The 24,347-nt window shown below is 35.9% G+C and overlaps 1 protein-coding gene across 1 annotated transcript in view; it reads right to left on the reverse strand.

The window, feature by feature from the left end:
- naaladl2 (N-acetylated alpha-linked acidic dipeptidase-like 2) overlaps positions 1 to 24,347 on the reverse strand; it is a 322,123-nt gene that overhangs the window by 185,776 nt on the left and 112,000 nt on the right. Inside the window, exon 3 of the mRNA XM_031902480.1 lies at positions 16,852 to 17,419. Coding sequence (XP_031758340.1) covers positions 16,852 to 17,419 — 568 coding nt within the window. The remainder of the gene's footprint in view (positions 1 to 16,851; positions 17,420 to 24,347) is intronic.

The following is a 24,347-nucleotide window of genomic DNA, read 5'->3' on the forward strand; positions in this document are numbered from 1 at the left end:
AATACTTAGAAAGAAACCTTCTGCAATTGTATGTGGGAATATATGAATTTGCTTCAAATACAGCTCGCTTTCTTTTTCCTTTATATAAAATATTATTATCTTAGTTCAAGCAAGAAATTGCCAACAATTAACAATACTGCTTTACTTTAGGTAAAATCGAACTATTTGTTTACAAAATAATAGCATACGTTCAATAGCATTATTTTTAATGTTCATGAACCAGGCACAACACATATAGCAATATTTATTAACCAATAGAGATTATCACTTAGAATAAAGGTTTGGCTTTTAAGAATGCAAAAAATATGACAGCCAGTATTTTAAATGTATAGGGCTTATATACTAATGCTAACATGCTAAACTGCACCTGTGAAGTTGACTATAGCAACTAACTGGGTCTTTGTGTTAATTTTGTAGACTGATTAAAACAAATTACTTGGTTGCTATGTGCAACTTGACAAGGGGACTCCTCAATGGACCTTTTGCCTTGAGCCATTGAACTAGACCCCTATTTTTACATTCCTTAAAGAATCACTAGAAGACAGAAATGGAGTAAAATGGCCACACCATTTATTCATATTTTATCAAATCAATAGGACCTTGCCAGCCTCATTTCAAGTCAATATTCTAAAGCCAGAATTCCAGAAGAGATCACTACTATGCTCTGCTTTTGCTCACTGAAGACTTTAATTTCACTTCCATAGCTGTGTTTGCAGTACTATGTCGCTATATCCACCACTGAGTATTAGGCTGCCTCTACCTACAGAGAGGATTGCCCCAGAATCTAGGGCAGAAGCTGTATCTCCCACCATGAGAGAAGTTCAGCAGCACTGCTGCCGGTCCTGAATCTGCAGTGCCTTGATGATAGGAAATCCAAGCAGGCTGTCACCTAGCACAAGCAGTAGTAGCATCTGTATCAATCAACCCACCATGCAGTCACAGGAGAGAACCTCCTTTCTCCCTCTTCTAAAATGTCCCTCCTGACATTTTACAAAATATGCAAAGGGAGGGTGGGTGCTAAGTTTCTTCCTGTTCAGAAGATAAGGAAATGAGTGCTTCTTTTTCTGACATCACATCCCTCTCTTTCTCTGCCCCCCAGGACAGCCTTCTCCTGCCTTAACTCTTTCCTTTTCACCTAATCACAGCTACATCTGATTTTGATACTCTAAACATAAATTAGTGTAATCTGGCTGCTGGTCATTTGTACCCCTTGTCATACAGCCCCTACATTTATAGCTCCAAGGCATTCCTGTACAGGGCAAATATGTTCATTGTGCGAATAATTCTTCGCTGCATGAATTTTTAAATGACTCCCACTGTGTGTAATTAATGAAACAATGATTTTTCCATCATGCTAAAACTGCTGTGTTATCCTGCAGCTCTAATAATAAGAGTTTAGTAATATAACACGTTTTATCACCGGTTATTGAATATTTAATACAGTATTTGTTCAAGCACTCTTTGACCATTAACAAAGTTACCTATATGTAACCTCGTGAAACTGCCGAAAACTAGTGATGAGAGATTATGTCCTGTCTCAATTTGGAAAAAAACTTGTGAAACAGCAAAAATTTGCAAAACACATTGAATCCAATGGGCATTTTTTTTCGAAAACTACTTTTTCCATACCACGCAACTTTTTTTTAACGCATTACTTTTTTTGGGGACATTGGAGTTTATGGGTGTTTTTTTCACAGCAAAAACTGGAGACACATTTTGCTCATTACTACCCAAAACTCCAATCATTTTGGAACAATGTAGATCAGTTAAATTTGAAACTGCTCTAGTTCTCTTGATCCAGCTTTAGCTTCTTTGGAAAGAACAACCTTAAATATCCATCGAAAACATCCCACTTCATAACATCATCTTTTGCATTGAAATCCTTAATGGCCAGGAAGAGCCTGTTCCTCCAGTAATTAACTATCTAACAGCAGAATCATCACTCACTGTACAACATTTCTTGCCCCTCTCCTGGGAAGCTCATGGTGGTTGTTCTTCATGTCAAGCACTAAAAAGACACCTGAGGAACCTGGAAGACAAGCTAGTGGAGAGTGGGTGGGTAGGGGGTCTATAACATGTGCTTCAGGTTTTCTCTCCAGAACCATTGATATATAAAAAGAAAATTAATAAACCAAAGTATGGCAACTTGGCATTCCCAAATAAATGTAACCTATGCATTTCTAAGGAAAAATATCTCAATTATTAAAAGCTTCCTAGGAACAAAATACAAAAAATCATCTCAGTCAACTACATTATTTACCCGAATTCTGCCATCAGTGCATTGTATAAAACATGCCACAAAATTTTACTTAAGATGCATCCGTGTTCTTATGGTCATTACATGGTGGGGGTAATTATGGGCAATTTAGTTAATGCAAAAATATGTTATGTTAATGCAGTGTGCAAAGTGAAACCTGATTTGTTTTGCTTGGTCAGTGGCAAATATATAGTATCGGGTTCTCTTGTGCTTTATTGGACTGCTTTGCTCCTATGTCATAAATAGTTGACTACATTTTTATGGCACACAAATTTGCATATATTCACCTGTTAATAGTAAATGAGGCCCATAATTTTAAAATAAAACACATCAGTTTTTTTTTCCACAGACTTGTCAGTATCATATTAAATCATAACAAAAAAAAAAAATTCTACTGTGTAAGGTATGCTGAAATCTCTCCAGCTGCACATTAGGTGTACTATATTTCATCAGTTTCGCTCTTCAGAGGGGAATGTTGAAAGCAATAAACCAAATTTGGGGCACAGGAGACCCTGCACGATACATTTTTCATTAGAGCTTCCATTTAAATAAGATTGTTGAAGGATATTTCTCTAAATGCAACTTGCTTCTCTCCAGTGAGCTGCATTAGATCTGCTAACAATGTAGACCTTAACAAAAATAAATAAATAAAATAAACGTAATTTTCTTTATTTGTTAGAAATGGCAGGTAAAGCTGTTGTATTTCTAATGTGTTCATTGCATGTGCTCTTTCTTCTAATAAAGAATATAACATGGCAATCACTATGGTTTTTTTTCTCAAAATGCCGCATTTTTTCCCAGAATTTTGTTTCTCCAAACAGGAGATTCTCTTGACACAACTGTATTGCAACTACTCCGATTCGGAAAATGGATGCAACTGCACGTGCAATTTGTCACAAATCAGGCACAATTGCACTGAATATCTTTGAAGTCTGCCTGTTGGAATTTCTGGTGTTTGGTGAGTGAGTGATTTGTGTGCCCCATTCTTCCAGCACAAGTGTGCTGTGCCTTTTGACGTAGGGTGCAGTGGGAACCCTGGAGCTACTGCCTGGTCAGGAGGTGGTAGTACCTTTAATAAAAGGAGAATTTGCAGAGATCGCAACTGGATGTAAATGAGCCTTAGAAAGTTTGAAGCATGGGGGGGGGGCATGGGGGCCACATTGGATTGGCATTTTGCTGCCCCTGGTAGCCTGCCCGCTGTTCCCACCTGAGGCAAGCTTCTCAACTCCCCTCATAGCAGCAGCCCCCTGAGTGCATCAAAACCTTCTGGTTGCTATTATGTACGACAAAACATTGTAACATTGGATTTTGGGTGAAAACTTGGTGATTTGAGCACAAAATGAAAATTAGGGGTATATTTATCAAACAGTGAAGTTAGAGCTCGCTACAGTCCGCTAGATGGAATTTCACTCTAGTGGACTATAGCGAGCTCTAACTTCAATCTTTGATAAATATACCCCTTAGCCTTTTAGCCACCAGTTTAGAAAAAAACATTTGAATTCGCTAGATGGGTACACACTATACATTACGTTTATCCTTCTTTCTCTGCTTCTTTTTGTAATCCCTCTACTCTCGGTACAGTAGGTTTTATAACTTCATATACACCCCATTCAGATTTCTCTTCCTTTTTTTAAGTTTGATTAACAGGTCTTTAATGCGTTCAACACAACTATTATTGCCCCACAATATTTACCCTCATCAGTTGCTATCAGCTTACAATCTGTAAGTAAATGTTTCCATTTTACTCTTTTCAACAACTCATTGCAACTTACAATGATGTTTATTTTCAACAATTTGGTCTATTTTCTTTTGTAAATGGTTACCCAGTAACATGGCACTGAATATACAATTAATTCTTAACCTCTCTATTCCCTTTTATAAATAAATGAAATCTAGAAATGTGAAACTAAACCTATAATATAATTATATACAATTACTTATTGCAGTAGAATGGAAAAACTAAACGCAGTTGATAGAAAGTATAAACATTCTATACAGGTTACATGAACATAATCAAAATATGCTTCATAGCAAGATAATTTATATATAGTTGATCCAGGGACTGGTCTGATTGCCATCTTGGAGTCAGGAAGGAATTTTTCCCCTCTGCGGCAAATTAGAGAGGCTTCAGATGGGGTTTTTTGCCTTCCTCTGGATCAACAAGCAGTTAGACCGGTTATATATTGGGCATTAAGGTTGAACTTGATGGACATATTTCTTTTTTCAACCAAACTTACTATGTATCATGTAACATACACTAAGCTCAATGATGTCTGCTATTCTACTTTCCATAAACTGATGAGGTAGAAAATAAAATGTGATGCAACAGAAAGTACAGATAAAACGCAAATGTTACCATGATTGTTACCAAGCATACATATTTTGAGCCTATACTAATTCTTTAACAAGTTGGCACCTTGATGAACAATACAAGACAAAACAGGTAAGTCAAGGTAACAACATAAATTTGCAAGTTTGCCCAAACTCTAAGCATTCAATGCAGAGATATTTTGGTGCAGACACCTATAAACAAAGACTCACTGAGTAACCCATTTCCAGTGTAAGTGCTATGCATTCATTTGTGAATTCATAACAAATAGTCAGATACCTGTTTCACTTGGCAATGTAAAAAATGAAATAAAAGGACACACTCAAGGTGCAAACATACTCCAGGTGTTGCAAACACTGTTATTGTACTAGGGTGTAAAGCACTAACATGTAACTGCTGATGCAAGGATTTAAGAAGAGCAAATAAGTATCCTACTAGTAAGAGCTGGCCCAGTTTATGGTTCAGGTGTTAAGATAGAAATTTGTACTCATATTTGTGTTCCAGTAGCGACAAATGCTCCTTCTGTCCTTTCTTTTTGCTTGTGAATTATTTTTGCTTGTGAATGTTTTGTTGCCCATGTGTGAATTTTTGTGCAATGAACTAAACCAGTGAATTCCTAACACTAACACAAAGGAAGTGAAAGAGCAGAAAGTGAAAAAACAATGATCGAACAAAATAGCATAATCACACAATGTTTCAAAGCTCAAAAACAAAATAAATAGCAAATCATTGGTGAATAAAACACAAATAAATTTATCCTCAAACTACAACTAATCTGTGCTGGAGAAATTGTGGCCAAGAAGGATTCCAGTTCATATATGGGATATATGGAACTGTCCTAAATGACTAGGTATTTGAGTTAATAAATAACATCATCATATATTCAGTACCTTTTTAGCTTTAACTGCTCTTCTGAATCTTGACTTGGATTCCTTGAAATATTCCAATAAACTTTTAATAATCCATATATTAGAATCTGCCAGAATACTGATAGCCCAAAAGTGAAAGAGTGGAGTTATTTCCTTCATACCTAAACTGATTTCAAACTAATAAAAAAAACGAAACTTTTTCAAACTAACATACAAAATGATTCTTCTGTGTATCCATTTGGAGTTTTATTCTTTATTAAAAGGAATAATTCCCTATTCGGTATTCATTTCCTTCTATTCCAAAGGCTCTGGAGACTTATGCACAGACCTAGGCCTTAGGTTTGGTGCATATACATCTCAGATCTGGTGAATAGGTAATCTCCCCAGAGTGGAACATTGCACTTTCACTGATTTTTCCACACAATATGTAGTTGTTTGCACAGTATTAACAAAAACACTTGACTAGACATACTAAACCAGGATATCTGTTTTGCGCTTTCCCACAGAGTGTTTCAAAGTTTATGTGATGATCCCGCATGGTGGACTTATAGGGTGAAAGTTATCACTTGGATTAAGTGCTGATCTGATTTTCTTCTATTTTATATTGAATTCTATGATGTCAGGATTAAAAATTATCTATGCAGTCACTGGAACAAATGGTCATTGATTTTGAATCTCACTTAACCTTATCTGTCCCTTTACTATAGTAGTTATTTCATTAAAGTTGGCATGTTCCTTGTTGGTACTGCAGCAGTAAGTTCCTGGGCCCCAAAAGGGCATGGATAAAGACAGATACTAGCAGGATATACACCTGCTCTCTAAAGTAACCAGCTACTACTGGGTAACTTTTTTGGATTCATTGTGACAGAAGATCTTTCCTGCTTAACAAATATAGATGATGAACAAAATAATCCAGCTAGTTTCTGAATTTGGCTGCATTTCAGCACCTCTGAGGCTTTACATTGTTATAACCAGTAGTGATTAAGTCAACCAGACATAACATATCCCTTCCAGCTCTGCAAAATGGAACTTTTGTCAGCAAACAGCTGTTTTAAAATAGCAGTCTCATTATTTCAGGCTGTGGTTAAGGCGCCCACTTCACATTTCCAGTTGGTAAAACAAATGTTCTGAGGAACCAATTCTCAGGGGGTTTGCTTATTCCCATTTATAGGCTGCACTATTGCTCCATCATAGTTACACCTATACACAGTCCACACTAGGCTTATACAGAATAGTTTAATATCTATTCCTCTGCACTAGTTTAAAAAATCAGTTATTTTTACTTTGATATACATGTACAGTTATATGTGAAAGTTCACTTGAACTTTTTTTTTTCTTGCTGTTGTATAAAAATATTTTCTTCTCTCAATAAAAAAATCAGCCATAAACAACTTGTGTTGTTCATCTACATTTACAGGTGTAATAAACCGAGGATATTATTCCCAAAATGAAAGTTAAAAGGAATGAAATCAATAATATACCTTTTGAGGCAACAATGCTTTGTTTCACTAATGTGTGTGATTCAGAACAGCACATAACTATTTCATAAAGTGTTTTGTAGCTCCCAGAGAAACCTAATATAGTTATATAGGCAGAAAAATAAAAAAAAAGAACTGCACCAGAGAATAATTAATTGCTTGAAGGTTTCAAACTAAAATCAATCTTCTTTTTCCCTATGCTGTATTGCCAAGGTAAAGTTCTTGAAAAATATAATGCAGCCTATTTGTATTTAATAACAAATGCCACTTGTTTTTAGTTAAACAAGCCTCTGTAGTCATATATTCAAGATGATGAACAGTTACTAATATGTCTTTTATCTTCATCAGGGAAAAATGCTAAGGGCTACTCTTCAAACATTACAAAATGTGCAGTACCTATTATATAAATGTCAAAAGTAAGAATAAGTGATAGCTGAATAATTAACCACTGACATGCTGACTGTTATCTAGCACCAGTAGAAAGTATATGATTATTATCCTCATTTTAAATCAGAAAGTATATTTAGTTTTACACTCCCTTGTGGCCTGGTACAGATAAACAGGCAAACAGGGAAAGAAGAAGAAAGAAGTGGAGCACAAAACTACAAATCAATATACATATTTTCTGTTTGCTGGATACTTGCCAAATACAATAGGCTCATTGCAGTGTGTATTTACATGGTCAGTCGCACCTCCCACGTCACAAACCCATTATAGACATAGGGTCAGATTTACTAAAACTAAAACAATACAGAAAAGTTGAGAAACTTTTCAACTTGTCGTACCGAAAACCCTTTACTTTTTTTAATTGTCGTACAAACAACAGCATAGAAAATCCAACGCTTCTAAAGTTTCGAAGCAAAAGAAGGATTCCCCAGGGACATCTACCATTGACCGCTACATAATCTCGGCAAGTTTTAGCTGCCAAATTGTTAGATTCGTAATTTTAGCCAAAAATTTGTGTGTTAGTAAATAGCCCCCAGAGAGGTAAACTGATATACTGTATAGTGTACATGGTGTGTATGGTATACATGGTGTCAGTGCTTGAATGTATGTTCTTTTTATAATCTATGTAAAAAACAAGAGAAGAATCAATTACAAGTTTTTTTTTCTATACATATCATGTAAAGCTAATATATGATATTTATATACAGGTATGGAATCCGTTATCCAGAAACCTGTTATCCAGAAAGTGCCGAATTATGGAAAGGCCATCTCCCATAGACTCCATTCCCCAAATAATTCAAAATTTTAAAAATGATTTCCTTTTTCTCTTTAGTTGATCCCAACTAAGATATAATGAATCCTTATTGGAGGCAAAACAATCCTGGTGGGTTTAATGTTTAAATGGTTTTTAAATAGACTTAAGTCAAAATGAAAAGAGATTCTAGACCAGGTTGTGAATGTATAATGATGGTGCCTTTTTAACATTAGGTCCCACAACTAAGTCGATTAAAATTAAAATGAGGAAACAAACACAGTGCTGCTGTCTTCTTTATTTAATACAACATGTTTCAAATTGTAAGCGATCTCTCTTGGGAAAGAGCTTACAGCTCAAAACATGTTGTGTTAAGGTAGACTTAAGGTATGGAGATCCAAATTATGCAAAGATGCCTTATGCAGAAAGCCCCAGGTCCTGAGTAGTCTCAGAACTGTCAACCCCCTCTAATTGTTCAGGGGTTACCAAATTTTTGTGGTTCTCCCCAGTCTCCTGTCCTCCAGCAACTATCTTCAGATTCTTCCAAAATCTCCCAAAGTCCTGCGGCGAATTCTGGGCATGCATACACAGTAAGCATTTGGTGACGTAATTTGATGATTTGCGCATGTGTGGGTATAATATTTTTTCGACTTCAGCAGTGAAATGTTGACAGCTCTGCATTCTGGATAACAGGTCCTATACCTGTATAAGGCATCCTACTGTGGCTACCAAACACTATTGAGGTTATTGGGTTATATAAAAGCACATTGTCCCTGTCAATATGGTCAATAATTGACCCTTGTCTCTTCTCCTTGCTCCTACTATCACTTTGCCCCTATGTTTTACTTTATCCCCATTAACCATTTTCCCTGTCACTCAGGCCCGGATTTGTGGTGAGGCCACAAAGGCCTGGGCCTAAGGCAGCACTTTATATGTTGGGACTTTAAATTTTTAGCGCATACGCGCTCATGACCACAGGGGGGATTCAGGCATGTGCACCGGGGGGGAGCAACCAACGGGGGTGGCTTAGGGTTGCCGGGAAGACAAATTCGGCGCTGCTGTCACTAATGGTGCATAGGGCCACATATGCAACTATACTTCATGCTACTGAAATGATTACCCACCTTTGCATTTTACAAACAATATCTTCCAGGACAGTAGCCCTTAAACTTAGATAAAAAGCCTTTATTTATTCCTGGCAGCAGCTCAGAATTTTTCGAGTGACAATCCACTCTTTTTCACGTAGTGCCAATCAAAATGTTGCTAAGCTTCTACCATAAATAAAAGCTTTTTTACTGAAACTGACAAGGGCTGTCCTTGATGATTTATTAGTATGCATTGAACATAATGACAAGTCCCAGACATGAATCCTGTTGTAAGATAAATGAAGTAATGGTTTATTTGAACCTTATTCTATTCAATAGGTGTTCACTTCAAGAGAGTTGATTTAGCAATACTGATAAACAAGTACCAAGACCCTATTTTACCTTGCCAGTAGCCTCAAACAAAAATACATAATGCTTAAAGAGGCAATTTACACCCCCCTTTATAATATAGATGCAATGAATAGAACATGTGCTGTAGATAGTTTTTGCCTATTGTTTTAATCATTGAAAGGAGAAGGAAAGGCAAAGTCACTTGGGGGTGCCAAAATATTAGGCACCCCCAAGTGACTTTAATCGCTTACCTTGTACCCCGGGCTGGTGCCCCTGTTCGGAGAAAACAGCACCAGCCCGGGGTACCTGGAGTGCAGCGCTTCCTCCTTCCTGTCCCTTTTCCTAAAATGCCAGCGGTCGGCGCAAGCGCAGTAGAGTGAAAAGCCGACTTTTCTGTTAAACCAGGAAGGAGGAAGCGATCGCAGCTACCCCAGGCTGGTGCTGTTCTCTCCTAACAGGGGCACCAGCCCGGGGTACAAGGTAAGCGATTTAAGTCACTTGGGGGTGCCTAACATTTTGGCACCCCTAGTGACTTTGCCTTTCTTTCTATTTTAAAATATGTTTTTGGTTTTTCTTTGCTTAAGAGGACATTTAGGTGCGCAGTCTCTATAACGGCTCTGGTTGGTTGATCAGACTTCATTGTACATTGCCCACTGTAAAATTAACTCCTCACCAATTCAGAAGTGCCATGCATTTTGTTGTGAGTCTGCTATTGTATATACGTGAACTTGTTGGGAGCTGAGGACAATGTAGGGCATACTTTACACATATAATATAGTTCTGCAAGTAAAGGGTTGTTCTGAACCTTTTTTAAGAATGTGTGCACCTTCCCCCATGTTATGTAATTCTAATCTAATACCTTATTTAAGGAGCCAAAACAACGTTTCCAAAATGTACTTTTCATTTCAGTCTATGAAAGCTGGCCTGGGGACTGAAAAAGACAGATGGAGGGACAGAAGAGGGCCATGACAGCGATAAAATGGGAGGCCTTATTCTCTTTATTCAATTGCTAGTTTGAATCAAGGGGTATTGGGTAATGTAGTATTATGCAGTGATTGGCTGGATGGCAGGGACAGTAGCCTTATCCGGGAGAAGGAGAAACAGCCAGCACCTGTCTTCCCTGAACATGGGTTGAGATATGGTCAAGGGGGCACAGGACCTATTGCAGCTGTTGCATTAGGGCTAAGTGCAAGATGGCTAGCTTCAGGGTTTGACAGGGTTAAGGTTATCCCCACAAGAGGGGACAACAGCTAGTTGTGGAGCCAGACATGACATGGATATTAATGATGTATTGTTAAACATTTGTTTTGGTTATGTAAAGTAAACTTGATGTTAATAAAATTGCTGAAGACTTTTCAACCCAACGTGGTGTCAGTTCGAATGTCTTAATTAAAGGGTGGTGGTCAGAGGTTTGTTTCAGGAAGAAGTGTCCTCATAAATTATGCTGCCCATGTCATGAATTTTTAAATACAACAACATTCTTCTATGAACATTCTCCATAACAAGTAGGATGTCAGTAAATAGATGTATGTGTCAAACAGGTTTTATAAACACAGGGGAAGATACAGAAGAATGTAGTCCTAGAATTTTGTAACATTACCTTCCTTTTGCCAGGGGTAATTCAGTATATAGAACAATTTATTAATTCAGTGTAAAGGGGCATAATGTCCAAAGATGCCTCTTCACTTATCTAAATTAGTATAAAATATATTATATCGTTTTTGTTTGCCCTAAAATAACTTTTCTAGAAATGCATTTTGGACCACATTTGTTGCTATTTTCTTCTTTGCCTTTTTATATGGTAAATAATTTATTAATATCATATTAAATAATTATTACAGATCTTGTTTTTAAAGTATATTTTTGATACCCAAAGTAATTTGCAGTAAACCCTAATTCTGAAATGTTGCTACAGAGGAATTAGAAGAATTCATTGTCAAAGAATTAGTGGGTTAATTAGCTGTTCAGTGATTTGCATGGATTAAATTGTGCACCACCGTGGTTGTCCCTGCAACACCCTCTAACAGTATTGTACAGTCATTATTATAAAAGCAAGAAAAGAGGAAATAAGGATCAGTATAGCATAACATAATTTATTGTAATTGTTTCGTTCAGTATTCATAGAACTGTGCCACATGTCGAGTTAAACTTCACTGACAGACAGCATGGGTTCCAATGTGATGGATTCATGGGTGAAAAATAGATGTTAGCTAAAAACATTAATGCTATTTGCAAATACTGCCTGAATGGAAGCTGTATCTAAAATGCTTATAGCACACTGTGTATGTGTATTTTCCTTTATGGCATGATACCGATTTTGTGATATGTCTTAATTTATCTTCGATATCCAGTACTATATTGTTTATTATGTTCCCAATATCTGGTATTGTACTAAATATTATACACGGACTAGTCAGTATTATAATGGTCCAATTTATGTACTGAGGAGCTTGATTCAATTTGTAGATGACTTGCAGAAGATAATGTAAAGATGTAACATTCCTTACTATACAGTATATTTTCATATGACTTAAGCTGGTCATATATGGACAGATTTAAGTTGCCAATTCAGCACATTCACCAAGTTATATACCTTTCTGACAGACTTTCTGACAAATAGTAGTCCGCAAATTTTAAAACAACACTGCCCATTGTTTGAAAAACAAAAAGGTGTCAGAATTCATACCTTTTTTTCTCACATTACTTAGAATTCATACCTTTTTTTCTCACATTACTTTACATGTTGGGAGATCTAATATGCACTGACCAGAGTTACACACATACTACATTCAAACTACAATCCCATCATCCTAGCACCAACTTCTATGACTGTGGGTTGACCCAGTCATGGCTCTTTGCTGCTCCACCTGTCCCAGGCTTGATCTTTTGAACTACTTTACTTAATTGATAAACAAGCTAAAACTGTTTCCCTGCTGCAATAATGGTCCATTCCTCTACAGCACTTTTAAATCAGTTATTTATTACAGGTTTTTTTTCTAAGCATTGGCACTCATGTCAATTTAACTTTTTGTGTGTCTATGCTAGGCTACACCACCACTACTAGACGGGGAAATGGTTTCTGAAACCACACAGCAGGTTTAAGGTACCAATCTTTTTATTTTTTTCCAAAAACCTGCTTGGGAAAAAAAAACTATTGGCAGCAAGTCAAGGTAATTTCATTTAGAAACCACACGTGAGTTCAGGAACTTATGCATGGTTTGAGTAACTGATTGTTTGGGCCCAGAGGCTTGAGCAAGAATAAATTATCCAGGTGGTCAGATTTTTATCCATAGTGGTCAGACCATGAAAAGATATTTTACATATGGCATAGCACAACATTTACAGTAGGTACATACTGTATTTTTTTACTTGCAAGAAAATATTGACATGTATATTTATTAAGACTTTAATACAACATTTCCCTTAGGGCACAAGAAACTACATCCTAGCTTTACAATATCTGCCTTTTAACCAACTGTTTTCTACAATTCCCTTTTCAGACATGTCAACTTTTAAGTATACTTTACATATATTTAATATATTAAGTTAGAAGAAAAGGCAGTTAAATTACAGTAGTATTGGTTAAGGTGCAGTAATCGCATGGCAAGAAGAATTGCTACAATGAAGGACATCGTAATGAGGGTGAATGATTTCCTATACTGAGTTAATGATATTTTACTTGGCTGGTTCATAACCTTCAGTGGACAAGGAATATAAAATCATAATGAAAACATGTTTTGCTGTATATCATACACTGAAAGATAAATAGATAAAAGACTATTACACAGGTAATAAAATGAATCAAGTCAATGAAAAAGGATACGGACTGCCAAAAAAATAATTTTCAACACAAGAACATAGCATTTCTTTAATTCTGTAACAAAACATAATAATGTTAACAGTCACATAAGGAAATAGGCTGTTAAATATTGTATTTTCTAGTGAGTATAACAAGGGAAAGCAATATCTACTAAGATGTTCTTGTATTTTTCCAAATAGAAAAAATAGAGTGCTAAATTATCATTCCTGCTATTTTTATATATATATATATATATATATATATATGGAACGAATAAGTGATTTTCACTATTTGATAAAACGGTAGATTTTGTATTAGCAAAGAAATTACTCAGTCATTACTAGCTTATCATCTTAAAATGACTACTGGAAAAGGAAGCATAAAATATATACTGTACACTGTATCTGTACAAATAGAAGTATTGGCAGTGAAATGACAACTAAACAAAGTCTCATTTTTTTTCAAAAAAGAAAAGCTTGTTAGGGAAAAAAATGGTTTCAATCATTTAAAAAAAATAAATAAAAATGCAGTGCTTTGCCTTGATTTATGTAAAGCACACCAGTACACTAAAGGGGGCATTTACTAACAGTCAGGTTTTTTATTTTTTTTTAAAATTCAGGTTTTTTAGGACAAAAAGTTGCAAAAAAAAAAAAAAAAGGTATGGCTTTTCCGCAATTTACTATGCAACAAAAATGTGACAATTCCAAATCCCAAAATACTCAATCTAAAACTTGTCTAGATCCTGTAAAAGTCAATGACAAATGTCCCTTCCCTGGAAGACAATACAAAAAAAAATAGTAGGAAAAGCCTTTTTACCACAAATGCTTTTTCTATTTAGATTTCTTGATAGAGTAAATGTCTGATATGCGTAAAAATGAGTTTAAAAAAAATCAAAATGAGAAAAATTAGAGTTTTAGTAAATCTACCTCATAAACCTGTCCTTGGGATTAAGATTTTTCAAAATTTTAATAAAAAAAAAATGTGAGCACCAAGAAAAAAAAAAATGTGTGAGGCTTTTTACTTTTTTTACCCTCAAATGCCAGCATATTTGAGAAAAAACTTGAATGATATAGTCATGTTCATTTTTTTTGTTGTGAAAAAAACTTGTGCACCAGTGAGAATCACATGTTCCATTCATTTTAAAAGGGGCTGAAAATTCTGAATTCTTAAGAGAATATGTCATGATTTTTATGGTATACGTTTTATTACTAAATCACACTGTTTACATAGCAAATCATTCACTCTACCATTTTAAAACTGATCTGAGCCAATCAGCAGGAAGCTGACTCATAGGGGCACATTCATGAAAACACGAGTTCGAATCCCGAATGCGATAAATTCGGATTGGATACGATAATTTCTGAAGATCACAAATATCACGAATATGCTTACGAAAAAATCGTATTATCACGATAATATCGTATTGGCGATCTGAAAGTCACAAAATTTTCGTACCGAACGATCGTAAAATGCAGGAAAACCTTTCCGACTTTGATCCTTTTGTGCATTATTTTGGAAGTCTCCCATAGGAATCAATGGCACTCTGCAGCTCCAACTTGGCCCAAGGAAAGGCACGATACCGAAGCTTGAATGAATCTGAAACTTTCGCACTCGGCGCGACAATACGATTTTGTCGCACAAATTTTTTCGTAAAGTATGAAAAAGTCGAGCAAAATATGCTCGGAGCGTTCGTGGATTAGTAAATATCCCCCATAGTCTAACTAACTGAGCATGTTCACTTGGTTTGGGTGTCTGGCATTATGGGAACTTTCTTTACAGAGCTCAGCGTTTTTTCTTCCTGTCTGGCTTCTAATCATCTGAACAGGTGAAATATGGGGAGACTTAAGGGCACTATTGAGACAACTGAAGGTATGCCTGCAGCTTGAGATTAACTCTTTATTAGCCTTTCCTTCTCCTTTAAGGATTACACCATTCTTAATAACAATACACTAATATTACATGTATCACTGATTTCTGATATTTAACACAATTCACTCTGAGGCAAAATCACTTAACTTCAGAATATTAAAATATAATAATTCAGCCCATTATTTCATATTATTTTTTTTCCTTATTACGGATACTATAAGAAAAACAAAATCGTTACATAGGAAAGGGAACCAGATTTTTATTAACAGAAAATAAGGACTTTTGTTACTTTGGTATAACATTCTATAGGTTGTAGTGATGAGCACATTTTTTCACCAAGCATTTGCAGCGAATTTTCACATTTCACCATTGGTGAATTGTTTTGCGAAACTTCTGGAAAAATTTGCTGTGAAAAAATTTGTCTCATGTCAAAAAAAGTTGCGGTCCCTTCAAAATAGGTGTGGTTGCATTAAAAAAAGTTGTGCATGGCAAATTTTCTGCGTTTCATGAATTTTTCGGTAGTTTCACAAATTTCTGCAAAGCTGAACAGGATTCACTCATGATGATTCACTCATCACCTTATAGGGTGTAATGTAATAAAAGTTACTATTGTCTTGTGATCAGCAGTTACTGGTCACCTGTACAAAAATATTTGATTGGTTGCTTTTGGTTTCTTGACCTGGTGAAAATTAGCATTTTATATTACATTACGCCATATAACTTTGTATTAGTTCAAGAACCTTTGGGTAGAAAGGAACAAGGGTATTGTGGAGGAACATAAGGACACATCTGGAGGTACCCTTTACAGTATGTTAATACCCTTTAATAATTATAGGTTATGGACACGAATATCATTATTCTTGTGGTGTAAATGTATAATCTACAGTATACTGGAAAGTAGACTAGAAAGTTGTTGCTTCTACAAAATTCTGTAAATGCTAGTTCAACCCAAAATAATGCACCATAGTAGTGATGGGTGAATTTTTTCACCATTCATGGATTTGCAGCGAATTTCCGCGATTTCATCATTGAGGAATTGTTTCGTGAAACTTCAGCAAAAATTCGTCATGGAAAAATTTGTTGTGCATAAAAAAAATAGTGGTTGCGTCAAATTGCGTGTGGTCACAGCAAAAATGTGCGACAAAACAGATTTTTTTTGCAAATTTTTTGTTTTCTTGTTCATACAGTTAAACAACTTTTTATATTTAATTTCCCCTCTATTTTAAACTTCAATTAAAGGTCATATTATTTCAGTTGTGCCCATGTAGTTATTCAGTGTGGTTAATGCCTTCATTCTTTAAAAAAAAACCTACATCACAAAAACAAAAACCTACCCAGTTTTAAAATGACACATTCTGTATATATAATCACTGTATATATATATTGTAAATCTGAATACACACAGGCCTATGTTTTTAGCTCAGATTTGTGTTAAAATATCTTGGAAATCCTCTGGGAGTTGCATTTACATACAAAGGATATATGCCACATAAATACAAAATATATGGTTGATAGTAAGAAACAAGCCTGGCAAAATAAAAAATAAATTGAATGGGAAAGGAATTGTGGATATACTGTAACTAGTACTATGAAAGCTCTTAAATAAAAATTCTTACCTGTAATGTTTTTCAATATTTTGTTTGGTGATTGAGTCAACAATATCCTTGAGAAATTGTGTTTCACTTGAAGAAGCATCTTCAGTCGCATAGCAAGTAGTTAAGCAAAAAGTCCTTTTTGAAAAATAACCTATTAATAATCCCAAAATAAATACAAACAAAAATGTGCAAAATAATTTAAAAATCCTACAAAAGTGCTGTGAATTCATTTTGGATCCTGAATCTGCACAATGTGAAAAATATTCTGGTTCCTCCTGTAAACGCTGAAACCGTCCTTTAGGTGAAATAGTTAGATGACTTGATGTAACAGAATGTGATGGTTTTTTGGATGGTTTTACCTCCTTATCAGTAAAGTTATCAGACTTAAAGTGCCCATTGAAACTATCTGGTTGAAAGTGTTCAGTAAAATTGTTCTCTTGATATTGGTCATCTCCAAGCTCTTCCAGCTCTGTTTCCATGTCCCATTCTAGTTCTAATCCAGAACTTGGAACTTCATCACTCTCTATGTAGGGAAAATCTGGACCAGCACTGATGTCACTTCCTACCTTGTGATATGATAAATCTTTTCCTGAGGGTTAAAAAAATACATAATCATTATAAGGATTTTGTAGTCTTTACCATGACAAAGTAACATTCTTTTTACTAAAATATTTATACATTTGCATCAAATGATAAAACAGAATGTCTGTTATCAGGCTCTATTGTCGCGACTATTCCATAGCCGTTACGATTTGCTCGTATATTGTCGCGACCTTTTCGTAGCCATTACGATTTGCTCGTATATTGTTGCGACTTTTTCGTATTGAGCGCCCGTAAACGGCGGGCAAACCTTTCCGACTTTGCATGATTTTGGAAGCCTCCCATAGGACTCAATGGCACTCTGCAGCTCCAACCTGGCCCAAGGAAAGTCTCCCATAGGGCTCAATGGCACTCTGCAGCTCCAACCTGGCCCAAGGAAAGCCTCCCATAGGGCTCAATGGCACTCTGCAGCTCCAACCTGGCCCAAGGAAAGTCTCCCATAGGGCTCAATGGCACTCTGCAGCTCCAACCTGGCCCAAGGAAAGTCTCCCATAGGGCTCAATGGCACTCTGCAGCTCCAACCTGGCCCAAGGAAGTCACGATACTGAAGCTTGAATGAATCCAAAACTTTCGTACTCGGTGCGACGGTTACGAAAAAGTCGCGACAATTCGCACAAGTCGTAATGGCTACGAAAAAGTTGCGTCAGTTTACGCAAAAAACGCAAAATACCGATCATTACGAAAAAAGCACATTCGGGCGCTTTTCGGACGTTCGTGGATTAGTAAATGTGCTTCTAAGTCTCTGTTTTAACATTTACATACTTAACAGGTTGGGGTTGTTTTCTCTGGAAAAAAAGGTGCTTGCGAGGGGACATAATTACTCTGTAAGTACATTAAAAGGGATTATAAGCAGATAGGGGATTTTCTTTTTCCCATAAAAACGATCAGCACACCAGAGGCCACCCCTTTAGATTAGAGGAACAGGGCTTTCCATCAGTGAGGTTGGGGAATGCCCTTCCTAGTGATGTGGTAATGGCAGGTTCTGTTAATGCCTATAAGAGGGGCCTGGATGAACAAGCATAGTATCCAAGGATATTGTGACACTAATATCTACAGTTATTATTGATTTTGGGATATATGGTTTATGCATATCAGTGTATAGATAAGTCAGTATAGGTTGTGTGTGTTGGATTTACTTGGAAGGGTTGAACTTGATGGACTGTGGTCTTTTTTCAACCCAGTGTAACTATTTAACACAAATATGCTCATGCCTGCTCCAGAATAAAATATCTGGCAAGGCTTCACAGATAAAGTTGTTATTTCAAATTGTAAAGCAATTTTCCAGCAGTTTTTTTTAACTTTTTGGCAAAATAAAACAGGACAGATTTGCTTTTCACTAACAGTCACACTCTTTCTTGCTTTTATTGACCTTGATTGCTGAAGGATAATCACTGGTAGTGAGGAACATAATTTTTGGCTAGGTTTTGCCTTGAAAAAATGCCCATAGACTCCAATGGCCACAAAAAAAGTTGCTGAGAAAAAACATCCATTGACTGCAATGCATGTCACAATTTTTTCTTCTTTTTCGAAAAGGGACAGATTCACTCATTACTATTAATCAGTTGTCAACATTATAACTACATCTCACAGTTAGATTGGCTTTAGCTTGATTGACAGCTTCAGCTTTACCTCTTTGTCTGAATAATGCTCTATCCACTGTATTTGCAACTGTACCAGACTGGGTGAGTTAATATCTTGCAGAAGTTTCCTTGTTAATGTTTTGCTTATGCAGATAGCTTTCAGGCAGCAGTACTTCATGTTATTGTCAGTTTTCAAGACCACATTTAAAATAAATGATGCATACACAATTACAAAAATCAATAATGAAACATGATTTTTCATGATAATCTGTAATATACTGTATGTGATAACATGTTTCCGGACGTAAATCCTAGACAGGTGAAAAAGTGTACATTAGATATTGCAATATGAATTTTTGTATTACTGCTAAGGGTTTATTGCCTAAATGCAGTCGCTCTTTTAACACATGAAATTCTTAAATAGTCTTCTCTACATTGGTAACAATATGAAACATACTGTAAACATAATTTAAAAATCCATCCTGTAGATAGTGGAATAGCTCTTGGTTTATCATAGAATAAATTAACAGCATTTCATCAATTTACATTCATAATTACCACCTAATTTACTGCACTAAAAAACACTAAATACTAATACTTCATTAGAGAAAATACCTTCATATGAAAAAAAGCATGAAGGCATTTTTTTGATAAAGCAGCTTTAAAGGTTACAAATACATTCACTGTACTATGTAGCATTTTATAAAATCCTTAACTTCTGGGCTTATAAAAAAAGTTATCAAGGAAAAACCTACAGACATTTGTTACAAATAGTGAATACAAAAGTTGAATATGTATACGGTACATAGGTTCATGTTTAATTTGTTAACTGTGAAAAAACAATAAACGAGAACAGGGGAATGTCTGTCTGCAGTTAAAGAGTTTATCAACTTACAGACATTTTGGAATGCTAATCAGCAACCTGTTATTTCTATTTACTGCATCAGGTTTTATACATTTTTTTGTATGCAGATGAATGAATTACTTACTGTTTAGCATGTATTTTATAGGTTTATATTTTTGAAAGGAAATGGGTAAACCTTTTTTAATAATCCTAAAACATTAAGCACATACAGTATATGATTTTGGAACCACCGGGCAGGTTATGATGGCTGGGCACAAGTAGAGGGTATGCCACAATAAAAAGAGGATAATTATTGCTTTACATTTAGGCTCAGAGAGTTAACCCATAAGTAAAATGCATCATTCCATTTTTTAAGCCAATCTAAACAATCAAAAGAAAGGTCATGTTAGTAGTGATGAGCATATCTGTCCTGTTTCACTTCTCCCACAAATTTGTGAAACTGTGAAAATATAAGCGAAAAAGTGAAAAATTCATGAAACACGGCTATTGTGCAACTTTTTTTCCGAAAATACTTTTTTGAAGCGCTCAACTTTTTCATGCGACCGCAACATTTTTTATGCAACCATGACTTTTTCCTCACTCCCCACTCATGCCCGTTTCACGAAAAAAACTCCCAATGGTGAAATGCAGAGTTTTGCTGCAAATCCATGCCTACTGAAAAATCATCACTACATGTTAGCTTTATTACTACACAGGTATAGGGCCTATTATCCAGAATGCTTGGGACCTTGGGTATTTCAGATAAAGCATCTCTCCATAATTTGAATCTCCATACTTTAAGGGGCTGATTTACTTACCCACGAACGGGTCGAATGGAGTCTGATTGCGTTTTTTTCGTAATGATCGGTACTTTGCGATTTTTTGCGATTTTTTCGGATTCTTTACGAATTTTTCGGATCCAATACGATTTTTGTGTAAAAACGCGAGTTTTCCTATCCATTACGAAAGTTGCGTAAAAAGTTGCGCATTTTGCGTAGCGTTAAAACTTACGCGAAAAATGCGCAACTTTTCGCGTAAGTTTTAACGCTACGAAAAATGCGCAACTTTTTACGCAACTTTCGTAATGGATACGAAAAACTCGCGTTTTTACGCAAAAATCGTATTGGTAACGAAAAATTCGTACAGAATCCGAAAAAATCGCAAAACATACGAAAAAGTCGCAAAATGTTCGTTTTCAAGTCGGAACTTTTCCAATTCGGGTCGGATTCGTGGGTTAGTAAATCAGCCCCTAAGTCTACTAAAAATCATTTAAACATTAAATAAACCCATTAGGAATATTTTGCCACCAATAAGGTTTAGTTATATCCTAGGCCTGGTTTTGTCTTATTAAATCAATTTTAAAAAAATGAATGATTTGATTAAAATAAAGTCTATGACAGGTGGCTTTCCCATAATTTGGAGCTTTATTTCTTCATAACTTCATTAGCATCAATGATACTGTTCACTATAGCAGTTGGGAACTTGGTATAAGAAGGAATTTTGCCTTTGGCTGAGATCTCAGCTACCAAAAAAGCAATAAAACTTGCAGCTACATATAGAAGCAGGTGCTCATAATTGCTGCCTATGTGAACAAACCTATTCCAGTTTCATGTTTTGATATAAAATCATTATAATGATTGATTCATAGAATAATCCAATTGCTATTGGATGCTATTTATAACAGCATACGCTAGGCAAACAAGTAATGTAGGCCTGAAAATATGAGAGTCAACCTTCTTTGTGGAATAATAGGTAATTATTTGTCAGAGAACTTTATGTAACATTTCACCAGAAAACAGGGAACTGAAGCTGTCCTTAGATTGTAAAGTATGTGGCCAAAGTTGCAAAAAAAATAAAGCTAAATCTAAATTTTATCTATCGACATTAGATACATGATAAAATTTTGGTTCAATTTTAAATTTCATGGGATTTTTTTTTTTTTAAAGAGACATATTGCATAATTAAAAAACTCCTCCAATCTTGTAGGCATTAATGAATAATAAATGGAGCTCCCTATAGATCCTCCCTGGTCCCAAATTAGGGGTGTCTGTCCTAATGGTCCCTGGTAGAAGTACAGTAGGAGAGGGATAGCCAATCACAGCCCTGTATTCACACAAGCAAAGACAGCTTTCAGTTCCCCATCAGGTCAACCTCACTGCTGATTGGTTCCTATCCTGCAGGGCAATGTGCTGCGGGCTCCCATGCACAGCCTGTAAAAGGAGACAGCAGGAAGTGGAACAGATGGGAGGGGCGAGTAGGGTTTTGGGAGAAAATTTTAATAAATAAGCCTGAAGGACATTCCTTCTGTGTTTAGAGTAATAGAATGCACTGACGCATTCTTAATCTTCACACAATATGTCTCCTTTAAGGTCTGTGTGTATGTATGTATCTTGTTTTCTAAATACTGAAGCATTTTCTAAAAGGCTTTTTTTTGCTAAGTTCATGAAAAATTCAAATTACTGGGCGCAAGTAAATGCACCCTATTATGTATCAAATTGTGAGGAGTAGTGATGAGCGAATTTTTTCGCCAGGCATGGATTCGCAGCATATTTCCGTATTTCGCCATTGGCGAATTGTTTCACAAAACTCCCGTGAACATTCCCAGAGGAAAATTTTGTCATGCGGAATTTTTTTTAGTTGTGCATCAAAAAAAAGGTGCTGTAGCATCAAATTGGGCGCGGTCGCATCAAAAAAGGTGCAGTTGCGTCAAAAAAGCACAGGCAACAAAAAAAAATAGCTGCGGGCAACAAAAAAATAGCCGTGAGTTTTTCACTGCTTCACAAATTTAATTGCGAAGCAACACGGGACAGATTCGCTCATCACTAGTGAGGAGGTTTTTGTAGTAACATGAATTAATTAAGTATATAAAGCCTAACAGGAAATACATTTCCCCTATAGTTTTCTAACCATACAGGAAACACCATAATTAGAGCACACGTAGTTTTTCTATCGCATCCAGCCACCATAGGGAATGAAACTAGCGCAGTTGGCCTGAGCTATTGCTAGGGTAGTTATCCCTATAGGATAATTAGGACTTGTAGTAAGTACTCAGCAAGTATATGAATGAGGATTGTGGATTTCCCATAAGCCTCCTTGATGCCTTCATTACATCTTCTAAGGTTTTAGGGTAACCTTTCTACACCACAGCATTCCAAACTCTTTGTGGATTAAAGCTTTCAGATTGCTTCCATGCCCACGCTCTGCCTCACTGAATCTAATTTTTTGCTCACTGTTGTTAAATAAATTTCTATTTTTCTCTTGGAGAAAAAATAGTAATTCTTACCAAATTTTACCCTAAAATGCCTTCAGGCTAAACCCTCCATATTTGATAAACAGTGCCCTGCAAATTCTCACTAAATACTGAGCCTCACTTATTATGAAAACAGCAAAAACTTGTACCTTGTTTAATGAGATCGAAGTAGGTTGGTACTTCATCAACACTGGGGAAATTAATAGCAAATAATGTTGTAAATCTTTCTGTATTATATTATATTGTATTATAATATATGAGAAGGTTCATTGCTGCAAGTTAAAATTGCAGTCCCACCTGTGACATTTGTTTGCTAGCAAACATATCTGTAAGTTTGGGGCAGAACTGCTGCCAAGAGTTTACACAATGCTGTAACTATAATATGCTTTAGGAACCTTTAACCTTTATCCAGACTGAGTTGAAATAAGCTGTCATATCTGAGAAATGTCATTGCTTGGTCATTTGGTTCTGTCAACTTTCATACCTTGTACAGATCTGGAAATACATCATTTCAGGTAACATGTAACCTAGAATCAAGATTTACATCTCAAAATGCCTTTTGTTTTGCAGCATTTATAGGAGCTGATTTTAAATTAAAATAGCATATTGTACAATTTTTTAAAAAAATGGTATCTTGGGTGAGCATTTATTTTAACGGAAAACTAAAGCCACAAACTAAAACCACACTTTTTTTTCAGAAAAATTTGTACTTTTTCTCATTTTTGGAGCTTTTCGTATTGACCACGATAATATCATTAAAATAGTAAGACTTTTTTGTGTCTTGTGCCTAGGGATGTAGCGAACCTCACAAAAAAAGTTCGCGAACCCGTTTGCGAACTTCTGCCAAAAAGTGCGAACTTTGTGAACCCCATAGATTTCAATGAGAAGGTGAACTTTGAAACTTAGAAAAGCCATTTATGGCCAGAAAACTGATTTTAAAAGTTGTTTAAAGGGTGCCACGACCTGGACAGTGGCATGCAGGAGGGGGATCAAGGGCAAAAATTTCTCTGAAAAATACGTTGTTGTAATCAGTAATCAGAAAATAAAAGCAGTCCTTACAAGGACTATTGGGTTACAGCAGATGAGATCAGCAGGACAGCTGCCTGCCCACAGCAGCTACATACAGAGCAGTAGAAAGTAGATTACTAGTGAGCAAAGCTACCTAAACTGTCCCTCGAACCCCTGCACAGTTCTCTCCCTATGCTAACTCATCAAGCAGAATGTAAAATGGCTGCTGGGCTTC

The sequence above is a fragment of the Xenopus tropicalis genome, chromosome 5, assembly GCF_000004195.4.
Source record: "Xenopus tropicalis strain Nigerian chromosome 5, UCB_Xtro_10.0, whole genome shotgun sequence".
Taxonomy (NCBI): domain Eukaryota; kingdom Metazoa; phylum Chordata; class Amphibia; order Anura; family Pipidae; genus Xenopus; species Xenopus tropicalis.